The 23,510-nt window shown below is 35.2% G+C and overlaps 2 protein-coding genes across 3 annotated transcripts in view; one reads left to right on the top strand and one right to left on the bottom strand.

Annotated features, from left to right (window-relative positions):
• FBXL13 (F-box and leucine-rich repeat protein 13) overlaps positions 1-23,510 on the top strand; it is a 122,845-nt gene that overhangs the window by 26,033 nt on the left and 73,302 nt on the right. Inside the window, exons 7-8 of the mRNA XM_012720759.1 lie at positions 3,520-3,615; positions 5,960-6,092. Of these exons, the coding sequence (XP_012576213.1) occupies positions 3,520-3,615; positions 5,960-6,092 (229 nt within the window). The remainder of the gene's footprint in view (positions 1-3,519; positions 3,616-5,959; positions 6,093-23,510) is intronic.
• The window catches only part of LRRC17 (leucine rich repeat containing 17), a 35,498-nt gene continuing 24,007 nt past the window's right edge, over positions 12,020-23,510 (bottom strand). For both annotated transcript variants that reach the window (XM_012720924.1, XM_004676905.2), the window contains exons 3-4: positions 16,086-16,241; positions 12,020-12,777 (exon numbers count right to left, since the gene is read on the bottom strand). In XM_012720924.1, coding sequence (XP_012576378.1) covers positions 12,380-12,777; positions 16,086-16,241 — 554 coding nt within the window. In that variant the 3' untranslated portion in view covers positions 12,020-12,379. The remainder of the gene's footprint in view (positions 12,778-16,085; positions 16,242-23,510) is intronic.

Raw genomic sequence — 23,510 nt, 5'->3', positions numbered from 1 at the left:
AAAAAAAAGTTATATATAAAAAAAAGTAAGGTAACTAAAATGAACTACTTTAGCCATGCAAAGAAATATAATAAAAACTTGTATAATCACCACCCAGTTTAAGAAATAAAGCTTAACAAATCTAATTAAAGTCTCCTTGGCTGCACTAACTTCACTCCCTTAGAAGCAAATGCTCTCTTAAATTTAATGTATTTAAATTTAATGAAGTAGGTAGCAAAATGGACCCCCAAAAGTATCCATGTCCTAATCCTCAGGACCTGTGAGTTATTACCTTATATATCAAAAGATATGATTTTGCAGATATGATTAGGTTAATAATCTTGAGTTAGTGAGTTTATACTGACCCACACAGGTGGGTCCAATGTAATCACAATGATTCCTATAAATGAGTAAGACAGGAACTCTTATAAGTTCATCTTTCCAAGGGTCATATATATATATATAATCTATTTATCTCCGATAAATTGTTTTCTTTAATCCTAGTAGTGCCCTCTTTATCAGATAAGCTTTAGAAATTGACCTAAAATATGATACTGAACAAGATAAATATAAATGAAAATTGATAGCCATAGTAATATCATAGGGGAAATATTAATGCAAAAACATTGTCAGGGATAATCTTGTTCTTCTAATCAGTGAATTTTGTTAAATTTATTGTGACTAGAAATACTTGGGTTTATTATTCTCAATTCATTTAACCTATTTATCTTCTTTTTGTATGCGTCATTTTTCTCCTTTATTTGTGGAATTTTTAAGTCTTACCTTTTTTCCTTCATTTTCATGTTTTAGAAGATAAAATCTATTTCAGTGCTTTCTCTTAAATATTTTTAATGTGCATTTATGCTAATAAAGCCTAAAGTAATTTAGATCTTCTTGGATCATTATTAGAATACAAAACACATATGCTCCGATTACTCTTTTTAATCTTACAAGTACTATCTTAAGAATTTTTGTCCCAACTTGTTCTTGTACCTCCCAATTAGTCATCATGATTATACTTTTTTTTTTTACAAGGTTAAAGGCTTTGCCTATTATTATTCTTTCCATATCACTCATTTCTTCAAATTTCCATGTACTTTAGAAATTCTTTTGTGAGGGGCCTATTGGAGGGAAATTCAGTCTTTGTCTTACGTACCTTTATGCTTATCCTTGAACTGTACTGTATTTTCATGTGGTACCTAAGAACACAAGTATTTTCTGCAGGCCTCTGCACCCCATGGCTGCTAAGTGACATTCATTTGAAGATAATCTGTCTCTGGTGGCATTTAAGGTTTTCCTTTGGTTTTGGACTTTTGCAATGGCTATTGTCATGGTGGCTTCTGGTTTTCCTGTCTGAGATTTCTTGAGTTCCTTAAATCTGAGAAGTTAGTTTTTATCCACTCTAGGACAGTTTTTTTAAAAAATTTTGTGGCTTTAAAATTTTGCTTCAATTCCATTTTCACCTTCAGGAAATTTTATAAAGATTCAGTGTTGCACTTTTATGTTAACTAACACATTTCTTAACCCCCTTTATCTTTTCCATATCTTTATCTCTCTATGCCTTAGCCTCTGTGATTTCTTTTAATACATATTACAGTGTGCTAAATAACAGTTGGTTTCATCTGTTATTTAGCTTATCTGTTGAATCCTTAATTTCAACCATAGTTTTTAAAAATTTATTTATTTATACATATAGAACTGGGGTACAGGCCAGAGGTATGGGGAGTGAGAGGATTCATCAGAGACAGGGTGGGGAGCAGAACAGGCAGATTGACTGAAATACACTGCTGAGGGGAGCAGTGGGCAGGCCAGGAGAGGTCTGCCGTGCCATGTGAGTCACCCCTGGAAGGGGATCAAACTTGTGGTGCAGTGGCTAATATAGCTGCATAGAGCTGTGCTTTAATCTGTTGCACTACCAGTGAGGGTCCTCAGTCATAGTTTTAATTCCCATAAATTTTCTTTCTTTCATAAAACTGTTTAGTTCTTTTTTGACTCTTTTCATGACTTTTCCCTCTTTATGATCTTATTCTTTTTATAATCGCTATCAGATAATTTAATTAATAAAGTTGTTGCTTTTCTGTTGCTGTCTCTTACTGGATTGCTCATGTGTTTTATAATTTTTATTAAGAGTTTGTTTTGTTGAGGCTTAATCTCTGAGAATCCTCTAAGACCTAACTTGAGGATGTGTCTCTTTAGAGAGAAGGTATCTATTTCTGCCAACTGTCTTAGAGTTACTGCAAATTTGGAAACTCATTGCATGTTAATATATAAAATCCAAATATAAAGGTAATAAATTCAAACTGGGTTTCAAATCCCAATCCATTCAAACCCTAATCCATATTATAACTGGTCTATGGTTACAATTTCTTTGGAAGATTTTATACTTATCCCATGCTAGGTATCTTAGTTTTTCTCTTGCCAATAAGTGACTATATTTTTAATCTCTCTTTCATAATCCTTGGCTTTCTCTCCTTTCCCCCCATATTTGTCTCTCAGGTATGACTCTCACCTTGTACAAAGCCTGGTGACTTATTCTGGTCCTGTATAGATAGTAAAACTGAATCTGTTTGTTATTAAAAGTAGCAAACATCTCCACTGCTCTCAATCCTGAAAAACTATAGCATAAACATTGTGTTATGAATCTGAGTTTGCAAAGATTGAAAATCAAGTTATTTTAAACAAATTTCTTTCATAGAGTACAAAAGTGGTTGCTAATGCCTAAAGGAAAAGTGAAATATCAATTAGTAAAGATTGGTTAAAAAAGGGTACAGATTTTCACCTATAATATAAATAAGGTCTGGGGAGATATTGTACAATAATATAAAGTGACAATAGTTGATGATGATTGTATTGCATAATTGAAATTTGCTAAAAGAGTAGAATTTAAATGGTCTCACAACAAAAAGAAAGAAAAATATAAATTTATGAGATGGATGTGTTAATTAATACAAAAGGGAAATATTTTTACATTGTATATTAAATCACCAAGACGTGCACTTTAACTGTTATCATTTTACGTGTCACTTATATCTCAATAAATCTGAAATTTAAAAAAATTTAAAATAGAAAAAAATTTGGTTTAGCATTTATGAATATTTGCAACAAGAAGATTTCCAAATTTTCAAGTCTTCCATTTCTTCCGAAATTTTTTTGACATCAGGTAGATTTATTGGAATCTAGAAATAATTCAGTTTAGAAATAATTCAGTTCAGCAAGTAATTACTGATATTTTCTATGTGCTCACTACTATTATAGAAATCACTCATTTCCTAGCAGAATGCCATGCTTTAAAAAAATATAAACTTATCTGCCTATATTTCTCACCATTTTTTTTTTGGAGATCAAAGACAGATTACAATGTCTCAAAGGCTTCTGCAAATGTTACAGTACTTTAAATAAAATTCTTATCGTCAGATAAAACTTCAGCACTTTACTCCTTGATTTGTTTTATCATTATGAATACATAATAAAAGTAAATGTAAGAGTTACATTAGAATTCACATATTTTCATTGTTACATATTTCTTTTCTTTGTGTTTAGATTTTCTTCTATCTGAGTTTAAGAGATGTGGTAATATGTGGTCAGGTTAATCACTCCTGGATGTGGATGACACAAATAAGTTCACTGTGGAGCAGTGTAAGTATAGACATTACCTAAAGTGATGTCTTCATCCTCATTCTTAAAGGAGAATGAGCTTCCATAAGCCAGTAGTAGCAGAGACTATTTTCTTTCTTGTGTTTAACAACAGTAGGGACATTTGTTTTTCTCTTTGTCCAGACATGAGCTCAAAGAATGGGATAAGAAGATGATTATGTTATTTTAAGAGGCACATTATTAGTATTTTCTACCTTAGATGGTATAGATAAATGGGATGTTATTTTTTGATTGAAATAAACCTCTGTTAATATCTGTTTGGCTTACCAGTGCCAATGTAAGGATATTGCAGAGATAAATTGAGAAAATCTAAGAGTGTTTAGTGTAGAACCTGTTCTGTTGGCAGCATTCAGTAAATACTGGCTACTATTATTAGTTCAAAAAACATAACAAAGCATCACAAGATACAGAATAAAGGAAAAAACAACTGAGCATAAAAGAGAAGTAAAATACACACCATGTAAACAATGCTTATTTGTTATTCTGGTGTGCTTGCAGGCACATGGACACATACACACATATTTCCTTACACAGATCTACAGGTACCTTACAGCACCTTTGTGCTATTCTTGTCAAGGTCCTACTTTTGCACTATTCTTGCAACCTAGAACATTCCCAGTTTCTCACTGTGCAGGAACATTAGGAAGAGATCTCACAGCCAAAAGTAGGCATATATTACCCCTGAAGACTTTTCTTTGCTGTTTCTTGATTGGTACTTTAATCTCAACCATTTACACCATCAACCACTTTGAAACTCATACTTAGTTGCAGTGGTAACATTTTCCGTCACCCTAAAATCCATTTAATCATTGACTTCATTTTTCACTGCTCCTTTTTATCTAATGTTTGAATGATTATTTCTATCATAAGTTCAGACTAACCTATAAATAGGTGGCTGGGATATTCTGCAAAAACTCTGAAACTTACACAAAGAAAGAAAGAGGAATGACAAAGTATGAGGGGCTCTAGTTCTCTAAGTCAATTCAATCTCTTTACATTTCATCAGGCACTGCTCCATTCTGGGCTGAGTTGTTCTGCTCTCATCTGTGCACAATGACAAGAAGAAAATATGCTTTTGACTTAGCTAACTCATCTTAGGTAACAAGTTATGTATTCCTTAAGTTTATTTTTAGTTTAAGGCAGTTTTTGCAAAGTAGTTTAAGTTCAAGGCAGTGATTCTGACACTGAGGCATGTATCAGAGTCATCTCCAGAGATTTCTGATAGCCAGCACCAGTTTCGGATCCAGTAGGTCTGGTGGGACTTAAGCATTTGTATTCCAACAAGTGACTGGGAGATGCTGATGCTGCTGGTCCCAGGACCACACTTTGAGAAATACTGGTTTAAATTAATAAATATCCTACTTATGTGACAGATTGGTGATGTTGCTTTTTCCTTTAGAAAATCCACAAAGAAGAAAAAAAAATCCAAATGGTCTGAAAGAGAAAGAATATGAATAATATTAAGATCGGGATAAATCCTGCAGAAGCCTGGCAGAAAATGTCAGCACTTTTTCAGACTTCATTGGGTAAAGATGGAGAAAGTATGAGCACATGGCAGTAAGAACAAAGCCAGGACAGGGAGTTAACATTTCTATGTCCAATAAATTTCTCTCCCATAATACACAGTATATTGACCTTCATATTCAATTATTTTGGGCTTTATTTCAAATGTGGCACAACTGAAAATCATTTTGGCACAATGAATAGTTTTGTTTATAAGGCAGGGAAAAATTGGAAGTTTATAAAGTTAACCTTTTAACTAAAAATATTGTTACTACCATGATATTGATGTTATTGTTTATGCTACCTAGAGCTGACATTAACATCCAGACAGTTCAATTTTACATACAACTGGCCAGGAAGATTCAGGTCATACTTCCTCTTCTCCAGACATATCTCCTCTAAATTGTGAGCTATGTACAGACTCTTACAGCTACACATTCTGAATTGTCTTTCCTATAGGCAAGGAGTCAACATATAGTCTACGCCCATGAAAAAAAAAACAGGTGCGCGGCCTGTAATAATGGACCTATGAAGGGTGCATTGACAGTGAGGGGGGGGGAAACTTTGGGGCTCACCTGGAATGGGGGTGGGCATCCAGGCAGGTGGCAAGACAACTGACTCAGGCGGGAGGTGTCTGGGCGGCCCCTGTGCTCCCAGGGCTCACATGGACTGGCATTTGTAATCTGTTTATAATGAACCTGAGAATTACCACCAAACAGTGAAACAAAACAAAGTGATAAAATTTTAGTTCTGATGTTTTAAAACAAAACATTTTAAACGCAATCGATCTTTCTCATGTCTTAATGTCTTTTGTCCTTCTTAGATTGATTTTTCTGCAGTAAAACATATGATCACAGATAAATACATAGTGTCTACTTTGCAAAAATGGCGTCTGCATGTGTTGCGCTTGAATTTTCGTGGCTGTATTCTCCGAATGAAAACTTTGAGATATGTAGGTATGTTCATTACAGTTAACAATTGTTTGCCTTACTTTCTTGTATTTTAACTAGATAAATATCAAGAAAAGTATAAATAAAATGGAAACTTTACTTAGTCTTGGGCCATAAGAATACTAATTACAATTATTTAAACACTATAATTAGTTCTTACTAGGTTGTATGGCCCTTTGTCCATTCTTATTGACATCTATTAACTACATTCTGTTTATCTTTTCATCTGTACCATCTATTAACTACATTCTGTTTATCTTTTACTACATCTATTAACTACATTCTGTTTATCTTTTCATCCATCAGTGAAGAGATGGGTTTATTTTTACTTTTTGGCTACTGTGAATAAATAACACTGCCATCTATGAACATGGATGTCTAAATACCAACTTCTCTTTTGTTGATTTTTATTGTTTTTCTATTTTATTTCCATTGTCAATTTATGTTATTTTCCTTGCTTTGGATTTCATTTGCTTTCTTTCCCTAGTTTTTTATAGCTTTATTGACAAAAATTTAACACAACACTATATATTTAGGGCAGATATTATAATGATTTCATTTAAATATATTGTGAAGTGAGTACCACTGTAAGTATAGTAAATAACCATCATTTCATATAAATAATGTAATTTTTTTCCTTTGTGATCTTAGGATTTTTTCTTAACGTTCATATGTATCATGCAGCAATATTAATTATAGTCATCATGCACATTACATCCTTGTACTTATTTTTCATGTAACTGCAAGTTGTATACCTCTTGACCACTCTCATTCATTTCTCTTCTCCCCACTACCACCTCCAGTGAACACCAAATTTTTCTATAGTTTTTTTTCTATAAGTTTTCTTTTAGACTTAACATGTGAGATCACACAGTATCATCTGTCCACCTTATTTATCTTAGCATAGTGTGGTAACGGTCCATAACTGGTGTCACAAATAACAGGGCTTTCTTCATGACTGAATAATACCTAGGTTATTTCCATGTCTTGGCTATTATAAATAGTGCTTCTAAAAATAAGGAGGTGCATATATTTCTTCAACATAGTGTTGTTATTTCCTTCCAGTATGCTCCCAGAAGTATAGCTGCTGATTCACATGGTAGTTTTATTTTTAATTTTTTGAGGACCCCCATAATGTGTTCTATAGTGCAGTGCCAATTTACATTTCTGTAACAGTGCTCAATGATTCTCTTTTATCTACATCACCAGCATTTGCTATCTCTTGTCTTTTCAATGAGTTATTCTCACAGGTATGGGGTAATATCTCATTTTGATTTGCACTTAATTTTCCTAATAAGTAGTATTGTTGAGCATCTTTTCATGTATCTGTTGGAGCCACCTATATATCTTTTGGAAGAATGTCTATTTGGGTCAGTGACCTACTTTTAAGTATTTTTTATTGTTGTTGCTGCTGAGTTATATGATATTTTCATTTTTTAAAAAAGATTTATTTATGTATAAACAGAAGAACTAGGCCAAAGCTATGGGGGGTGTCAGAGGATTCACCAGAGACAGTAGGGAACAGAATAGGTGGATCTACTGAAATCCACTGCTGAGGGGAGCAGTGGGTGAAACAGGAGCAGTCTGCTGTGCCAGGGATAAAATTAGTGCTGCAGTGGCTGGCAATAATAGCTTGATAGGGCTGTCTTTAACTCCTGCACCACTAGGGAGGCCCTAGTTAGATGTTTCTTTTATTTAAAAAAAAAATCTACATATTAACCTCTTATCAGATATATTATCTGTAAATATTTTTCCCATTCTTCATGTTGTTGTTCATTTTGTTGACTCCTTCTACTGTGCAAAAAAAAAAACCTTTTACTTTGATCTACCCTCACTTACTTGTTATTTTGTTGCTTGTGTTTTAGGTGTAATAAAATTTTGCAAAGGTGTAGGCCAAGAAACTTACTGCCTAAAACTTCCAGAAGTTTTATGGTTTAAGGTCTTAAAAAGAATCTTTTTTCTTTTTTTTTTTTTAAAAAGATTTATTTATTTATGTTTACAGAACTGGGGTATAGGCCAGATGTGTGGTGGGTGAGAGGATTCATCAGAGACAAGGTGGGGAACAGTACAGGCAGACTGACGAAGTACACTGCTGAGAAGAGCAGTGGGCGGGTCAGGAGAGGTCTGCCTCACCATGTGGGTAGGCTCCCTGGCCGGGGATTGAACTAGTGCTGCAGTGGCTTTGGAGAGCTTCATAGTGCAGTGCTTCAACCATTGTGCCACCAAGGAGAGCCCCTTAAAAAGAATCTTTAATTCTTTTTATTTTTTGTGAGTGGTATAAAATAGGTCTTAGTTTCATTTTTTTTTTTTTACATGTAACTATCCAATTTCCCAGGCACTAATAATTGAAAATGATGTTTTTTCTCCATTAAAGATAATTGGTTTCCTTGTCAAATGTTGGTTGACAAACATGTCCTAGAATTTTCGCCAGCTCCCATGTAAAGGCTCTCTCTGATGTTTAGGCACAAATTCTGCCTAAGTTTGGGATGGAGAGGAAATAAGTGAGATGAAGTTGAAAATTAAGTAGAAAACCCAAAGAGGGTCAAATAATGAAAATGCCTAAGTCAAAATGGGCATATTGACCACATGGTCATTATATCTGATCATATAGATGTCCTATGAACCACATCATATGTAGGACTTATATGGGTAGCTTATATTTGTATTTGAGGTTCCAGATAGCCTAAAATATTGCTTTGCTTATATTTTAATATTTTGTTATTTAAAATATTTATTTAATATTTATCTGGAAGTATAAATCAGTACAAATGACTTTGTGATAGAAACAAATAAGCATGCAAGCTTAAATAGGCTTGATTTTAAGGGGATACATATAATGCTCTCATATTTGTGATTTTTCAATCTGCCAAAGATTATTTAATAAAACCAGTTTTAATTTTAGCAATCCTGAGTGCCTCTCAAAGATAAAAAGTCAATCTCACAGATATTTAGGCTTTTCCCTTTTTCCTGAGTAAGATCAGTTTATCTGTTCATGTGAGTAGAATTACACATTATTTCTGGCAAGCAGTTTTACTTTCTCATTGTTAGACTGAAAATAAATATTGGCTGATCTTTGGGGTTATTTAGCTAAATGGCCACAAGAGTCATACTTGTATGTCCACAAAAACTCCAAAATGGTATCTGAAAATGTTTAAAAGGCAGAGTAGGGCAGAAAAGGAAAATGCTTGTTATAGTATTGTGACTGTTAAGTGTTACAGAGTATATGCCAGAACACTAAAAAACAGCTGACAAAGGTACAGAGTGGTTTTTAAGTACAGCATTTATGGTGCTTGGCCTGAGATAAACTTGGTTTTTGGGGAGCCCAACCCGATCAGTTTTTTTCCTCCACCCTTTCGATGACTGGCGAGATGACAGCAACTTAGATATTTGACTTGTGAATGTTTTGAAAGTTCATAGGATACAATATTGAAATTTTCTGGCCACACTTATATTATTGCTACTTATTTTAGCACTGACACTCATTTGCTAGTTATATATCTCCCCCCCTCCACTCACAAAATCCTACCTCCTGCAGAAAGGCGCCTCTGCCATATCTCACAGAATTTAGGTAAGTAAATTCTCATTATTGAATTGCTTTATTTGCCAGAGTAGAAGACTTGTATCCAGATTTCTTGGAAACACATTGATCCAGGGTATATGCTCTAGAGGGAGGGCTAGAGCCTGCTGAGCTGCTCAGTGTTAAGTATCTCTCCCAAATAACTAAGTATTAGGTCAGATCTGACTCACGTCTAGTACTCAGGAGATCTCAGCTTGCAGTTAATCTTGATTTCAGAAAAATCGAGACTCTTAGGACTAGCAGGAGATAGCTTATTTTAGATAAGCTAGCTTATTTTATCCAAACACACAAATGATACTAAAACATGTATGTTCAATATGTGCATTTCTGGATTTTAGATACACACACACACAGGTATGTGTTGTGTGTTTATATACATATTTAATTTTTTTTTTACTGAAGCAACACTGGATATACCACCATATCACACCTCTTCAGGTGTGTTACCATACCCACCAACCAAGGCACCACAGTCTTCCACCAAAGTCTGTCAGTACATAATTTTGACTATCATAAAATATATTTATTTTTTAATCTCCTGAATTTTCTCATCTGTTGAATGAAGGCCCAAAGGCAAATCATTAAACTTTCAAGAAACTGGCAGAAGAGAAATTTCATACTATTTCACTTCATGATTGGTCAATTGTGCTTCCCTGAGGGAAGTGGAAAATCTCAAGCTTTCAAAAATACACATCAATTTAGGCCCATAGAGAGATTAAGAACTCAAACTGACTTACTTTTGGGTGGTCTGGATTTTCTCTATTTCGATGTGTTGTTGAGCTTTATTTCCAATTGGCTCCTGGGGGTGGGGTGGGGTGTGATACTAATTATAAAGATCATCCAATGAAATCCCCAACTAGCCTCCAAAAACCAGAGTTGCTCAAAGCCTGAATCGTATTTAATGTTACTTCCTTCCAGCACTCTCATGTCCCCCCTGCATGCCTCTATCTCCTATGAAGTCCCACTTGGGAGACTTAATTGAATATTTTACTGAGTGCATGAATAATAATGTCTCTTCACTTCAAATTCAACAGCTACCTTTAATACTGCATAGTGAATAATTTGATGATTTGCACTGCGAACTAGTGTCTGTTTCTAAGTCTCTACCCCTGACCCAAATCATTGTTAAAATGGGCAGAGTGGTCAGAATCTCACAATCCAGTATCCCCTGAACTGTCAGTTCCAGTTTTCTGTTCTCTTGGTTTTCTTTACACATTTATACAGTTTAAGCGACCAGTTCTTTTCTGCCAATTACCCTCATAAGTGCTTCTGCAGAAAAAGGCTTAACTTTCCTGGTACCTATTCCTCTTTTGAAGTCTGGTTATGTAAGTTCTAATATAAGGCAGCTATGACCAAGGAGAGCTTTTTGAGAACATTCTGTAAACCTGCACAGGAGAAAGGCGAGGTGGAATTATCTAAACCCTAATGCTTGGATTCTTCTCTCTCAGAGGGATATTGTGAGGATTAGAAATAGAGCATGTGAAACTTTAAGCTGACAGTTTGGCATTTAGTAGACGCTTAAGATATGCTCAGGTACTATTAGTCAAATCTTCTTTGCTATGAGAATTTCTGTACATATCAAGACCAGTTGCTAAACTTCCTAAGAATACTTCAGTAGAAGAATAGATAATTATTACAGTCAACATGAAAAAGAAATCTCTTAATAGGAGAAAGTGGTATATCTAAGAATATGTGCTTTTATTTTTATGTATACAGTGTAGAAGTGATTATTGAAATACAAACTGCTGGGTGAGGGACTTCCTGTTTTTCTTTCCTGGTGATGTGTTTCTCTACTTGAGCTTATTTTAACCCTCAAGTTCAAATCCAAGTTTCTCTTGGGAGCCAGTCCTTCCCTCAGTTGCGAGACTCTACCTCTCTTGTTTTCTCTCCATCTCAAATCCTAACCCTGACTCCGAATTTCACCCTTTGTCTTGTGCTTCACAAGATATTTGTTCAGCAGGAAGGACTCAGGTCTTTCCCACTGGTTCCCTAGTTCAGAAACCAGGGCTGTTTCTACACTTATTAATGTTTATACCTCTTTATGACTCATGATTCACACCATCTACAACTTCTTCTCAAAGTCCCATCTTCTGACCAGCCTCCGATATAAGTCTCGGAATCCCTACTTATTGCTTGTGACAATTCTCCTTCAGTTGTAGCTTGACAGGCTTTTTGCAAGCATCAGTGAAGAGTTGAGAATTTGAGTTTACCAGGACCTCATTCTGAAATGCACTGGAATCAGAAATGGAAATTTATTTAAAGTATAAGCTGATTTAATAAAACAGAAAAAAAGCAGGTGGGGGAGCCCAGTGGAGAGAATGACATTTTATTATAACTAAACATTTATATCTTTTCACTTTAATCATCTTTAGGGATGCAGAAGAAGCTACTGAAAAATATGTGAAATGAAAAAAAAATTATTATTTTCAGAAAGTAAAAATATTTATACAGAACATTACAGAAACTCTAATACCATCATAAGGACTCAGCCTCCTGCTAGTTACCTGGTGTAACAATACCAGGTGTAGTTGCCTGGTGTCACCAAAGGCTGTTCTGCAACCAGATTACTATAACTCCCACAACAAAAATAATAAAATAATTAAAAGAAACTTCTTTGATAGCCCTGTATAAATAGGCAATACAGTTAATTAAAATGTAAACATACAATTTCCTGACACCAGTATACAATATAAAACTAGCGGTGACGACTCCTAAGCTATCCTACTATAGTGATTCTTACACTCTGCTTCTTTGCTGTGCGTTCTCTATGTATTTTTTCCCACTCATCATCTTCCGTTTCCTGTTCAAATGTTTCAGGGTATGCTGGTAATTTGTCTTTGGGGCATTCTTCATAGTAACTGCGAACGTACTTCCCCACAGACCACCCTTTGTATTCTTCAGGCATTTTGCACTCCAGGCCATTGTAGTGGACATTGTAGTGGTGTTTTAACCAGTAGTAGAGGTAGTGGATGCTGTAGTCACATCTCCAAGGGTTATCTCTGAGCCACAAAAGTTTCAAAAAATACAAGTCTTCCAATACTCCATAGTCAAAGTTTTGTAGGTTGTTGTTCGATAAGTCTAACTCTTCTAAATGTGTGAGCCCTAAAAAGGCAGCTAGAAACAGAAAACATTCATTAAACCAATGAGTAATTGTGTTAAATACAATCTATGATGTTTTATTATGGACAGATATAAATTTAACTTCATTCTTTCTGTTGAAAATAATGGAAACAATTTTGACTCCTTTTTCTCAGAGCACTTAAAAAATACAAATGTATACATAATTCATAAGAAGATTAAATAGGCCTTTTGTCATAAGAAGATTAAATAGGCCCTATTTATGAGCCAGGAAGCACCTGGGAACCATCTTTGTGCAATGTAAACATCAAGGAGATAGCTCCTCTGTCTCCCAGTGTCTGTGGGAGGGTAGGGAGCCTTGTTCCAAGTTGCAAAACTATCTGCTGCCACAAAAAAAGTTTTGTTTTCAACTGGGTAAAACCAGATACCCAATACAGACGACCACCTTGAACTACTAAAATGAGCTATGCAGGACACACTCTGTGTCAAATTCTGCTAAGGACTAGTTATTGATCATCCTGAAAACATGCACATGTTTGATTGTACGTGCTTGCTTATGTACAAGTGAGATTTCTTTCTGTTTAGCAGGAACAATTTGCCTGTGATGTGCATTGCATACTGCTTTAATGCGTATTCAATTACAGAAGTCTTTTCTTTTGGAGAGGCTTTCCTTTAGAAGATTTTGGTTTTAACTATATTCCCCTAATAGCTAAGTGTCCAAGTATGAAATTCTTAAATGTTTCTGCTCAAACAAAGCTTTCCATTGATTAAATTGACTATAACATTTTATTTAAAAGATTGACTTTAAGTTAGCTTTTAAGAAAATGTATATGTAACTCACATGCATTTTTCATACTGGAAAGATGCCACAAAAAGTCACGAATCAGTGAAAATATTTAAACTACAAGACGTAAGTTCACAAGAAAATGAGAAATGTGTCTGGTGATGATTTGACAGCTCCCTGGATATCAGTAAACTCTAAAAATGCCTAGAAAACAGCCTTTTCCTAGTATAAGGAAAGGGAATTATATTCCAGTAGAGTCTAAAACCAAAATATTTTTATCAGCATTCTGAAAACATCTGGATATATTTTGGCAGGCTATGGAAGTTATCAGCTTTGAATCCATATGTATTTCATTTTGCTGGAGTGTGGATAATTAAAATAAATGCCAAACACATAACACAAAATAAGAAAACAAAAATCTTTTTTCCTCCATAGAACCTAAATCTAAGTTATCCCTTTGTCAGTTGATGTGGACTGACCCAATACCCTAGAATTTATAGGTAAATCCTGATTTCAAATATAATTTTTTCTATTTCAAATATTTTCTCATCACTTTTTTAAAATACTCTTGTTAGAACATACATGTCCTTATTTTGAATTAGGAAAATATGCTCTCATACAAATACCACTGAGCATTTTCCTATCATTTGCTCTTAGACAGAATCCATACTCCCCTCTAAAAGGAATTCTTTCCATTTTGGTGCAAAGCAATGGCTTGGGGGAGCAGGCAGCTGGGGAAGAGCAAAAGCTTTGCCAGCACTTGGAGAGACAGTTCTTACGACACTCTATTTTTTTCCTATTTGCTAACATTCTAGGAATCAATGATCTCACGATTTACTTTTCTTAAAACAAGTCAGCCCTCCAGATTGAAATCATGTGTAACCATTCTTAGATTCTATTTTGAAAATATTATAGTTGTTACTTAAACCATATGCACTCAGACACTTTGGGAAAGTTCATTTCATTAAATCTTAATGGCGGTATAACTGCTAACAGAGTGCTGTCTTTGCTTCTTTGGCAATGTCTGCCATTTTGAGATTGTTAAAACCTTCTGAAGATGGGGGAATCTCATTGCCTTTGTATTCCTAGTGGCGTGTCATTAAAGTAAATCTACTTAGGCAGTGTTTCATCTCAAAGGCCTGAATTCTAGAAGCCCTCTTATTTCAAAACTTCTTTAGGTCATTTTGACCCATTTAAGAGCTGAGATAATTTTTGATTCTAGAAGACACACCAAAAACATAGTTAAGGTTTTTTAGGCACTCAATATATATTTATGAATGCAGGAAACATTTTCTTGGGTGTGATTTATATAACAAAGAAAGAAGAATACTACTGCATTAGATTCACATTACATGTCAGCAAGGAAAACATATTGGGTAAAGAAGATGAGAAGCCCTTTAGGAGATCCCAAGAACGGAAAAGGAATCCTTATCATTATGGGAATTTTATAAATGATGAGGGGAAAACATCACAATAAAATAAACCTATTTTGTGCTAACATCTATCTATGTATTATCTTCTCTCACTTTTTTTATCGATAATTATGTACTATAGTTTTATTATAATTAAAACATTATTGCAATATTAATTAATACTTTAATAGACAACATAGATCATAGAATGATGTTTTAGAGATAGCTTTAAAGTTCTTTGCACTGATTTGAAAGTTAGTCCCTCAGTTCTTATATGCATAATCTTTAAAAAAAGATATTTTATACAAAACATGCCTTTGTGACTTTAGAACTTTCATTTGTGATTTTTACTTCTATAATATCAAAATCCCAATGTTATATAAGTGTTATTAAATTACCATCAAGAAAAGTAAAAGAAACAATTACACTATGCTTATGACATCAATATTGCATTATTAATATACTAAGAATAATTTTCATAGATAGGACTTTTCAAATTGAACTAACACTGCAGAAACACATATATTGTGTTTGTTATAAATCTGATCAATATTGCAATAATTCTAAGTTCTTTCTAAATCCAATGTGTTAGTTAACTTACCATACTTTATTTTTTGCCAGAGATTTTATTTAGCAAATAGAGGTTTGAAGGATGGAAAATAAAATTGATAACCATTTTAGATAAAGTATGTCTGACCCTGATTTGAACACATTTTATCTTAGTTATTATTTTATCTTATTTTGTAAGCTTGATGCATAAACTGTTTCAAGTTTGTTTTTTTAAAGTTATTAAAGTTGTTCTTTAAAATGCTGGGAATGAGTGAATAGCAAAGAAAATGTCAAATATGAATTCTCTTAAAATTACTACATGTTTAGCATCTTCTTATTTTTAAAATCTATTTTATAAAACAATTATAACCAATTGAGTAACTTTGCTTAGCAATGTGTACTGATATGCATCATAAAGTGATATTTTCGCAAACCTTTCTCCGTCAAACAAGTTTTAATTTAAGCCTCATGTTTAGTTTAAAGTCAAATGTTTCATTATTGAGGTTCTTAAAAAACAATTGTATTTGCTATAGATGTTGCCATAAGAAAAATCACAGAACACCTGTCACCTGTTTAAAGGGCTATTTTGTGAAACTTACCAGGATCTATGAATTCAATGCCATTGCTGCTGAGGTTTAATTTCTTTAGCTCGTGAACATCTTCAAACTCTTTGGGTGGAAGTTGCTTGATTTTATTGTATGACAGGTCAAGTTTCACAATATCTGGAGGGATATTGTTTGGAACTTTCCTCAACTCTGAAAAAAAATATAAACATTGATTTATCAAGCTTTTTTCTCAACCCCATTTGGTCTAACACTATGCCTGTGACTGAACAGTAAGCTCTTAAAGGAGAAAGGGGTAGTTAAAGCCAAAGAATATTAGCAGAACAAGACTTAGATGGGCTAAAGTTCACCAAAGCCCAGCAGCAAACCAAGGACATCACACCTACAGGGGCAGGTACTACTCCTTGCTGAGTTGTCTGGAGAAACTTCCTAAAGGCAGGGGCGGGAGACCAAGAGGAGGATGGCAGGCAGTTGGCTCAGTTAGTCAGTAGGTAAGGAAATCCGGCTCCAGCCTGTGCTGCCCATAGAATAACCAGAAGCTGAAAGGAAATGAAACCAGTAACTCAAGCCAATGTATGTGTGCACCCCCCATACTCTACTAGGCCTTTTTACTCCTAATTACTGCCTCTTTGTTGCAACTTCGTTTAATCCTATTCTCTGGGTTCTTTCTTTCTTTTTTTAAAGATTTATTCATACAGAACTGGGGTACAACCCAGAGGTGCAGGGGTAGTGAGACAGAGTGGGGAGCAGAACAGGCAGATAGACAAAGTACACTGCTGAGGGGAGCAATGGCCAGGTTAGAAGAGGTCTGCTGCGCCATGTTGATCACCTCTGGGGCAGGGAATCAAAACCCGCCCTGCAGTGGGTGCAGCTAGCTTGCAGTGCTGCGTCCTAACCTGCTGCGCCACCAGGGAGGGCCTATTCTCTGATTTCTTGAACCATACATAAACTCAGGTCTCTTTACACTAAAAAACAAACAAGAAACAAAACTCTCAAGCTGTTATTTCTCCTTTTCTTGGATGCTAAAATTCTAGAAAGAATAGTCCTGACTTGTGGCCATGTTTTCTCATCACCTACTTATCCCTGAGTCCTTATGATTTAGTTTATATTCTGCCACTCCTCATTCTCTGAGAATATTGCAGTAACCAGATTCCACAGGAACAACAGCACTGATGTTGCTGTTCCTAGTACTAGGATCACAATGACTACCACCACCATCACATCACAATCATGACTTCTAATACAGGAAGAGCCTCCGAAGAGAAGTCCAGGTTATTTTTCATAAGTTAATTGTTCACCTAATTTATCTTACTATTTGTTTGTCTTTAAATAATATTTAAAAAATAAATATAAGTGTTTAAGTGCAACACTTGTCCTCTTTAATTTTAGCAAAGTACCCTGAAAAGGTTTTATTCAATTTTAAGGAGGGCAAGAGAAACCTGTGAAGACATAAACCTTTCCCACAAAAGGAAACTAGAAGTAACCAGTGAAATTTCCGGACTGATAACCAAGAAATGGGATGACCCAGAGATTTTCTAAAATAAAGGGGATAATGCTAAGCAAAACAAGTCAAAAGAAAAAAGACCAAATACCGGATGGTTTCACTTATAAGTGGAATGCAGAGAAACAAAGGGTCAGACAAAATGAAACCAATGACAAATCCAAGAAATCTGACTGCAGAATTGAGGTAGTATACCAAGAGCAGAGTGGAGAGCAAGGTGTAGAGGGCACCCAATGGACTATGGTGGAGACTTGCTGGTGGTGATGGTGTGGGAACAGACATCTTAAGAGGTGTGATTTTACACCTCTGAGTTACAAAGTGTGTTGTAAGCCATAAATACTGCAACAGAAATGAAACAATCACCAACGGCTTTTGAATAAATTCACTGACATGGGTACACGTGAGATCAGTTTATGAATGTGGTATTCATTTATCCATAATACCATTTTGGTATAGAAATAAATTTCTGATATAATAGCTCCTAATAGCTTTCTAAAAATCTCTTATATTTGTGATTTCTTAGCCTGTACTATATTTACTTTCATGCAGAGTCAGGTTTATCTTTCCCCTTCTCTTAATACCTCAGACCCATCATCTTTATTTTTAAATAAAGTACCACTGCTTTCATACTATTCCTGTGGCAGTATAAAATGGGTCTTTAATGGAACAGTATTGGTTATTTCATCTTTAGTATTCTTACTACTATAAATTTGTTTCCTCTTCTTCATGAGATTTTAGAGACTTAGTATCTATGTGCAGGAAATATTCTAGGTGCCTTAACAAGTATTAAATGACAAAAATTCTACAAGCTAATTACCATTATTATCTTCATCTTACCAATGAGAAAAGTGAGGCACACTTGGTGACAGTCACACTCATAGGACTGAAGCACATACTAGCTCCAAAACCCATGCTTCTGCCACTGTCTCTGCTGCCTGCCCATGGTAGTATCTTTTTGCTTCCATCTGCCTACAATCCATTAACTTGGCTTGTAGCATAAGGTGAAAGTAGAGGAACAACAGAATCCGTATATTAGGGTGGCCATGAGAACTTCCTAGCTCTGGGTTTAAAATGACATTTCCAGCTTTCAAGTGTGAATTAACAATTAAATAGCATTCTCTCCTTTTCAATCACAGTTAAACCATGAGATACAGCATGCATTCTACTGATTTTTTTTTTTAAATTTTATCATCCTTTAAAATTTTTTTTTAAGATTCATTTATTTATGCATACAAGAACTTGGGTACAGACATACTAGTTCCAGAACCCATGCTTCCAGCCACTATTCTCTATTTTCGCAGTTATGAACAGTGACGCCACAAATTAGTTTTAGTTTTTAAGACGGATATTCCCCACCCCTTTTTTTCAACCTCACCTCAGGCCAGCGGTGTGGGGGGTGAGCACACTCACCAGAGACAGAATGAGGAACAGAACAGGTGGACTGACTGAAATACACTCTGAGGGGAGCAGCAGGTGAGACAGGAGAGGCTTGTTGTGCCATGTGGGTCAGCTCCGTGGCTGGGAATCGAACTCAGGCAGCAGTGGCTGTTGATAGCTTCATAGTGCTGTGCTTTAACCCTTTGCACCATCAGGGAGGGCCCTTTGGAAGCTTGATGAGGGAGGCTTAAAACAGTGCCTATCATATCGTAAGTATATCAGGGTATGTGGCAGACATCTTCTTTCAATTGTACCCAATGATCTCTACTGGTATTCAGACCCTTGTATAAGCCTCTCTCTTTCAGAAAGGGTTAATCCTCGTGACTTAATAACAGAAAGTTATTAAAACAGAAAATAGCAAATATGGTGATGATGCAAGTTGCCAAACTGGTGAGGCCCACAAGGCAGTACATTAAGAGAGTTTGTGTAACATCCAGTAAGGTGCACTAGCATATACAGTCCAATAGCTCATGGGAAACACAAGCCTGCCAATAGCCATATGAGTCTGTATGAGGATCCTCTTCCAATTGAACCTTTAGATAAGAGCCCTGAGCCCTGGTTAGTACCTACACTGCAGCCTCATGAGATCCTGGAGTACAGGGCTCAGCTAAGCTAGGTTGGGTTTCCTGACCCACTGCAACTTTGAGATAACGTTTTGTTTTTGATTTTATTAGTTATGAACAAACAGTAATGCCACAAATGATTATTTTTTTTTAAGATGGATATTCCCCATCCCTTGGCTTTATTCTCAACTTCATTTATTGCCACTTTTTTATTATTTCCTTCCTTCTATTAAATTTTGGTTTTGTTTGTTCCTTTTTTTTTTTTTCAAGGTGTATAGGCATTTTATAGAGTTGCTTATTTGGAATTTTTCTTGCTTCCTAATTCAGTTTGTATTAAAGACTACATTCAACTAATGAATACTACATTCAACTAATGTTTTCCTCTTAACTAGAGGGAAGCCCATAGACTGGTAATTTGTATCCTCGTATTCATTAGTTGATTTTTTTCCAAGTTTATTTTAACTTCCCCTTTAATCCAATAGCTATTCAGCAGCACAAGAAATCATATATTTACGGTCTCTCCTGTTCACTACAAAAAATTAAAAAAAAAAAGTTGTTTCTCAACCCAGATGCCCAAAAGTAGATGATTGGATTAAAAAGATGTGGTACATATACACAATGGACTATTACTCAGCAACCAAAAAAATAAGCACATGCCTTTTGCAGCAACATGGATGGAGCTGGAAAAGATCATGCTTAGTGAAATAAGCCAGAAAGAAAAGGAAAAATACTAGATAGTTTCACTCATAGTAGGAGTATAAAAAAACAGTGGAGAAAATAATAATAATGAACAACTATATATCAGAGACATTTTATGGGGATGGAGTGGGGAATGGGATCAAAAATGGTGGGGGGAAGGAAGTGCACTGCACGATGGTGATGGCACCTGAGTGATTTCATGATGGGAAGCCCACGGGGATTACAACTGAGGTGGAAAAATACACAAAATGATGTAAAAATAAACTATTATATTATTTTTTAAAAAAGTAAAATATGTCATAAGGGGGTGGGCTGTTGAGAATGACATATTTGGTATTGTTTGTTTAGGTGGTGTTTATTACATATGAATCTGTAGATTTGGTTTGGTTTTTCAAGAGTGTAAATTTAAACATCTATTTATTTAATTTTCATGTAACCATTTATCAATTATATAATAAATGACTTCATTTTGCAAAAAAAAAAATAGTTGTTTCTAGCTTTATAGCATTATGATCAGAAAGAATATTTGGCATGAATTCAATCTTCATAGTTTCATTGACAATAGCCTTGCAAAAACACATAGTCTATTCTTGCAAGTGTTCCATGTGCACTTAAAAATGTATCACAGCAGTGTGGCCTAGTGTTCTGCAGATCTCTGTTAAGCCTGTTTGGTTACGGTTTCCTTATGTATCTTCTATCTTCCTGATCTGTCTATATTTGTAAGTTTGTAATTAAAACCATACTACTATAATCTTCTAGTATAATCATGTTAGAAAAATCTCACTGTAGTTCCATTAGTAATCACCTTATACTTCTGGTGCTCCATCATTTGATGCATATGCATTTTTCTTGTTGTATTAGGCCCTGAACTATAGTGTAATGTTCATTAGTGTTCAATCTCTTAGTACCTTTTCATTGGAAATCTGTTTTATCTGATATAAGTAAAGCTGTTTTTGACTTTTTTTGATTTCCATTTGCTCACAGGATTGTCTTCCAGTCTTTTAAGTTTGTGCTTGTATTTGTTGATGAGTTCCCTGTAAATGCAAAGCCTGGACTTCATTTTCAAATTCACTCAGTCACCCTGTACTTTTTCACTGGTAGATTCAAATCATTTAGATTTTAGGTGATTACTGAGACTTAAGCGCTTCTTGCTACTTTGCATTTTTTTTTTAGTTTGTCTTTTCAGTGATTGACATTTTTCTATTATGTTTTGTGTAAGTTTCACTTCCATTGGCTTTTTTGTGTTACATCTATCAATTTGTGCCTGAAAGTTCTGCTGAGGTTAGTATATGATGGATTGTGTGGCCTGCTGGATGGTCTGATCACAGTCTTACTTGGATAGGCCACGTTTTTCCTCCCCTCTTCTTTTACTTTTTATAATTTAGGTATCTGTGACCTCTGTATTTGTTTTTGTTATTTATACTAGCCCCCTTTAGTACTCCTTTCCAACTTTAGTACATCTGTCAAATTTGGTGTTGATAAATTCTTTTAGTTTTGCTTTTCATCGAAGCACCTAACTTCCTCTTGTTTTGAATTATAATTTTACAGGTAAAGGATAGAGGCTACAAATTTTTTTTTTTAATAATTTAAGTATCAATATTGTCTGTCATGGCCTTCGTGACAGTAGGTTTCTATTGAAAAGCCCATGAACAGTCTAATTGGTATTTCCTCACAAGGCACTCTTTTTTTCTTGATACTTTTAATATTCTTTTCAACAATTCTATTATAATCTTGGAATGTGTCAGTCTGATATTTGTTCAGTACTATTTGTGCCTCTTGGATCAGGATGTCTTGTTCACTTCCCAGATTCAGTTGGTTCTCAACAATTATTTCTTTAAATAACTTTTCTATGCCTTTCTCTTTCTCTTCTTCTGGAATCCTCATGATATAGATGCTATTTCCCTTGAGGTTCCTAGGGGACTCTTACACTGTCTTCATTTAAAATATTTTTTTCTCTTTGTTGTTCTGCTTATGTATTTCTCCACACTGCCTTCCAAGCTCACGAATTCTCTCTGGTACTTGCATTTATCTACTGCTGTGCCTCCTACAATATCTCAAAAAGTCAATCATAGTATTTTCCTGCTACTTCTAGTTGTAATTTGAGTTATGTCAATCTCATAATTTCTGGATCTTAATTGTGTTCCTGTTTTACATCATTGATTGTATTTCTTTTTTTTTAAATTTATTTATTTATTCATACAGAACTGGGGGGTACAAGCCAGAGATGCGGAGGGTGAGAGGATTCACCAGAGACAGAGTGGGGAGCAGAACAGGCAGATCAACGAAGTACACTGCTGAGGGGAGCAGCAGGCGGGTCAGGAGAGGTCTGCCACGCCATGTGGTCAACTCTGGGGCAGGCAGGGATCGAACTCATGCTGAAGTGGCTTGAGCTTCTTAGTGCTATGCTTTAACCCACTGCACCACCAGGGAGGGCCTGGTTATGGTTACAACAGTTACTTTAAACTTCTTATCAGGTATATTCTGCAGTTTTGCTGGTGGGCTGAGAGATATCTTGCCAGGTTTTTTTTTTTTTTTTTGGTGGTGTTATTGTTCTAGTATCTGGGTGAAGATCCCAGATACATTTTTAGTTTTGGTGGATTGTAACAAGGAGTTTCCTTTTCTTTGCTTCATCAAGTGGTTTCATACCTCTTCTACAGAAAGCTAGGTATAATTATCAGTTTTTTTCTTTTTTACCCAGTATCCTTAGGTGTTTATTTCACAGATGTCTTATTTCATAGACTGTTCACTTTGTACCTATTTAGATGACCAGAACACTGAGCATCAAGGAGTAATAAGCAGAATGGAACTAGGGCAGTATGCACCAAAGGTCAGCTCCAGTGGCATCTAGGGGTCCTAAGCTTCCTACTGTGCTGTAGGTACCAGAGTTGTGTGAATCCAGTGATTCCCTCCTCTAGGCCAAACCTTGGCCAAAATATATTTTATAGTGATATACCAACCTCAACCTCTAGGCTGTGGCTGAAACTAGAAGCAGTGCTGGGTGAAGATTATAGTTGAGACAGGGCCACAACCAGGATTTGTTCTTTTTACTTTTTGAGTACGGAGTCTTCCCTTGGGGTGCTTGTTCCTATTAATTTCTGGGTGCTTAAGCTCTGGTTAGTCAGAACACTCAGTTGTCTTGGTTTTGACCCTGGGCAGGAGTAAGGTAAGGAGTAAGATAGTTGTTTAAAATATAGCAGCTCAAGCTGCAAATAGCCTTTTCTATGAGACACAGAGTTTAGATGATTCAAACTAGGTCTATGC

Source organism: Condylura cristata, unplaced genomic scaffold (assembly GCF_000260355.1).
Source record: "Condylura cristata isolate star-nosed mole 26May11 unplaced genomic scaffold, ConCri1.0 scaffold00005, whole genome shotgun sequence".
NCBI lineage: Eukaryota > Metazoa > Chordata > Mammalia > Eulipotyphla > Talpidae > Condylura > Condylura cristata.
This window is presented reverse-complemented; position numbering and strand designations above follow the sequence as displayed.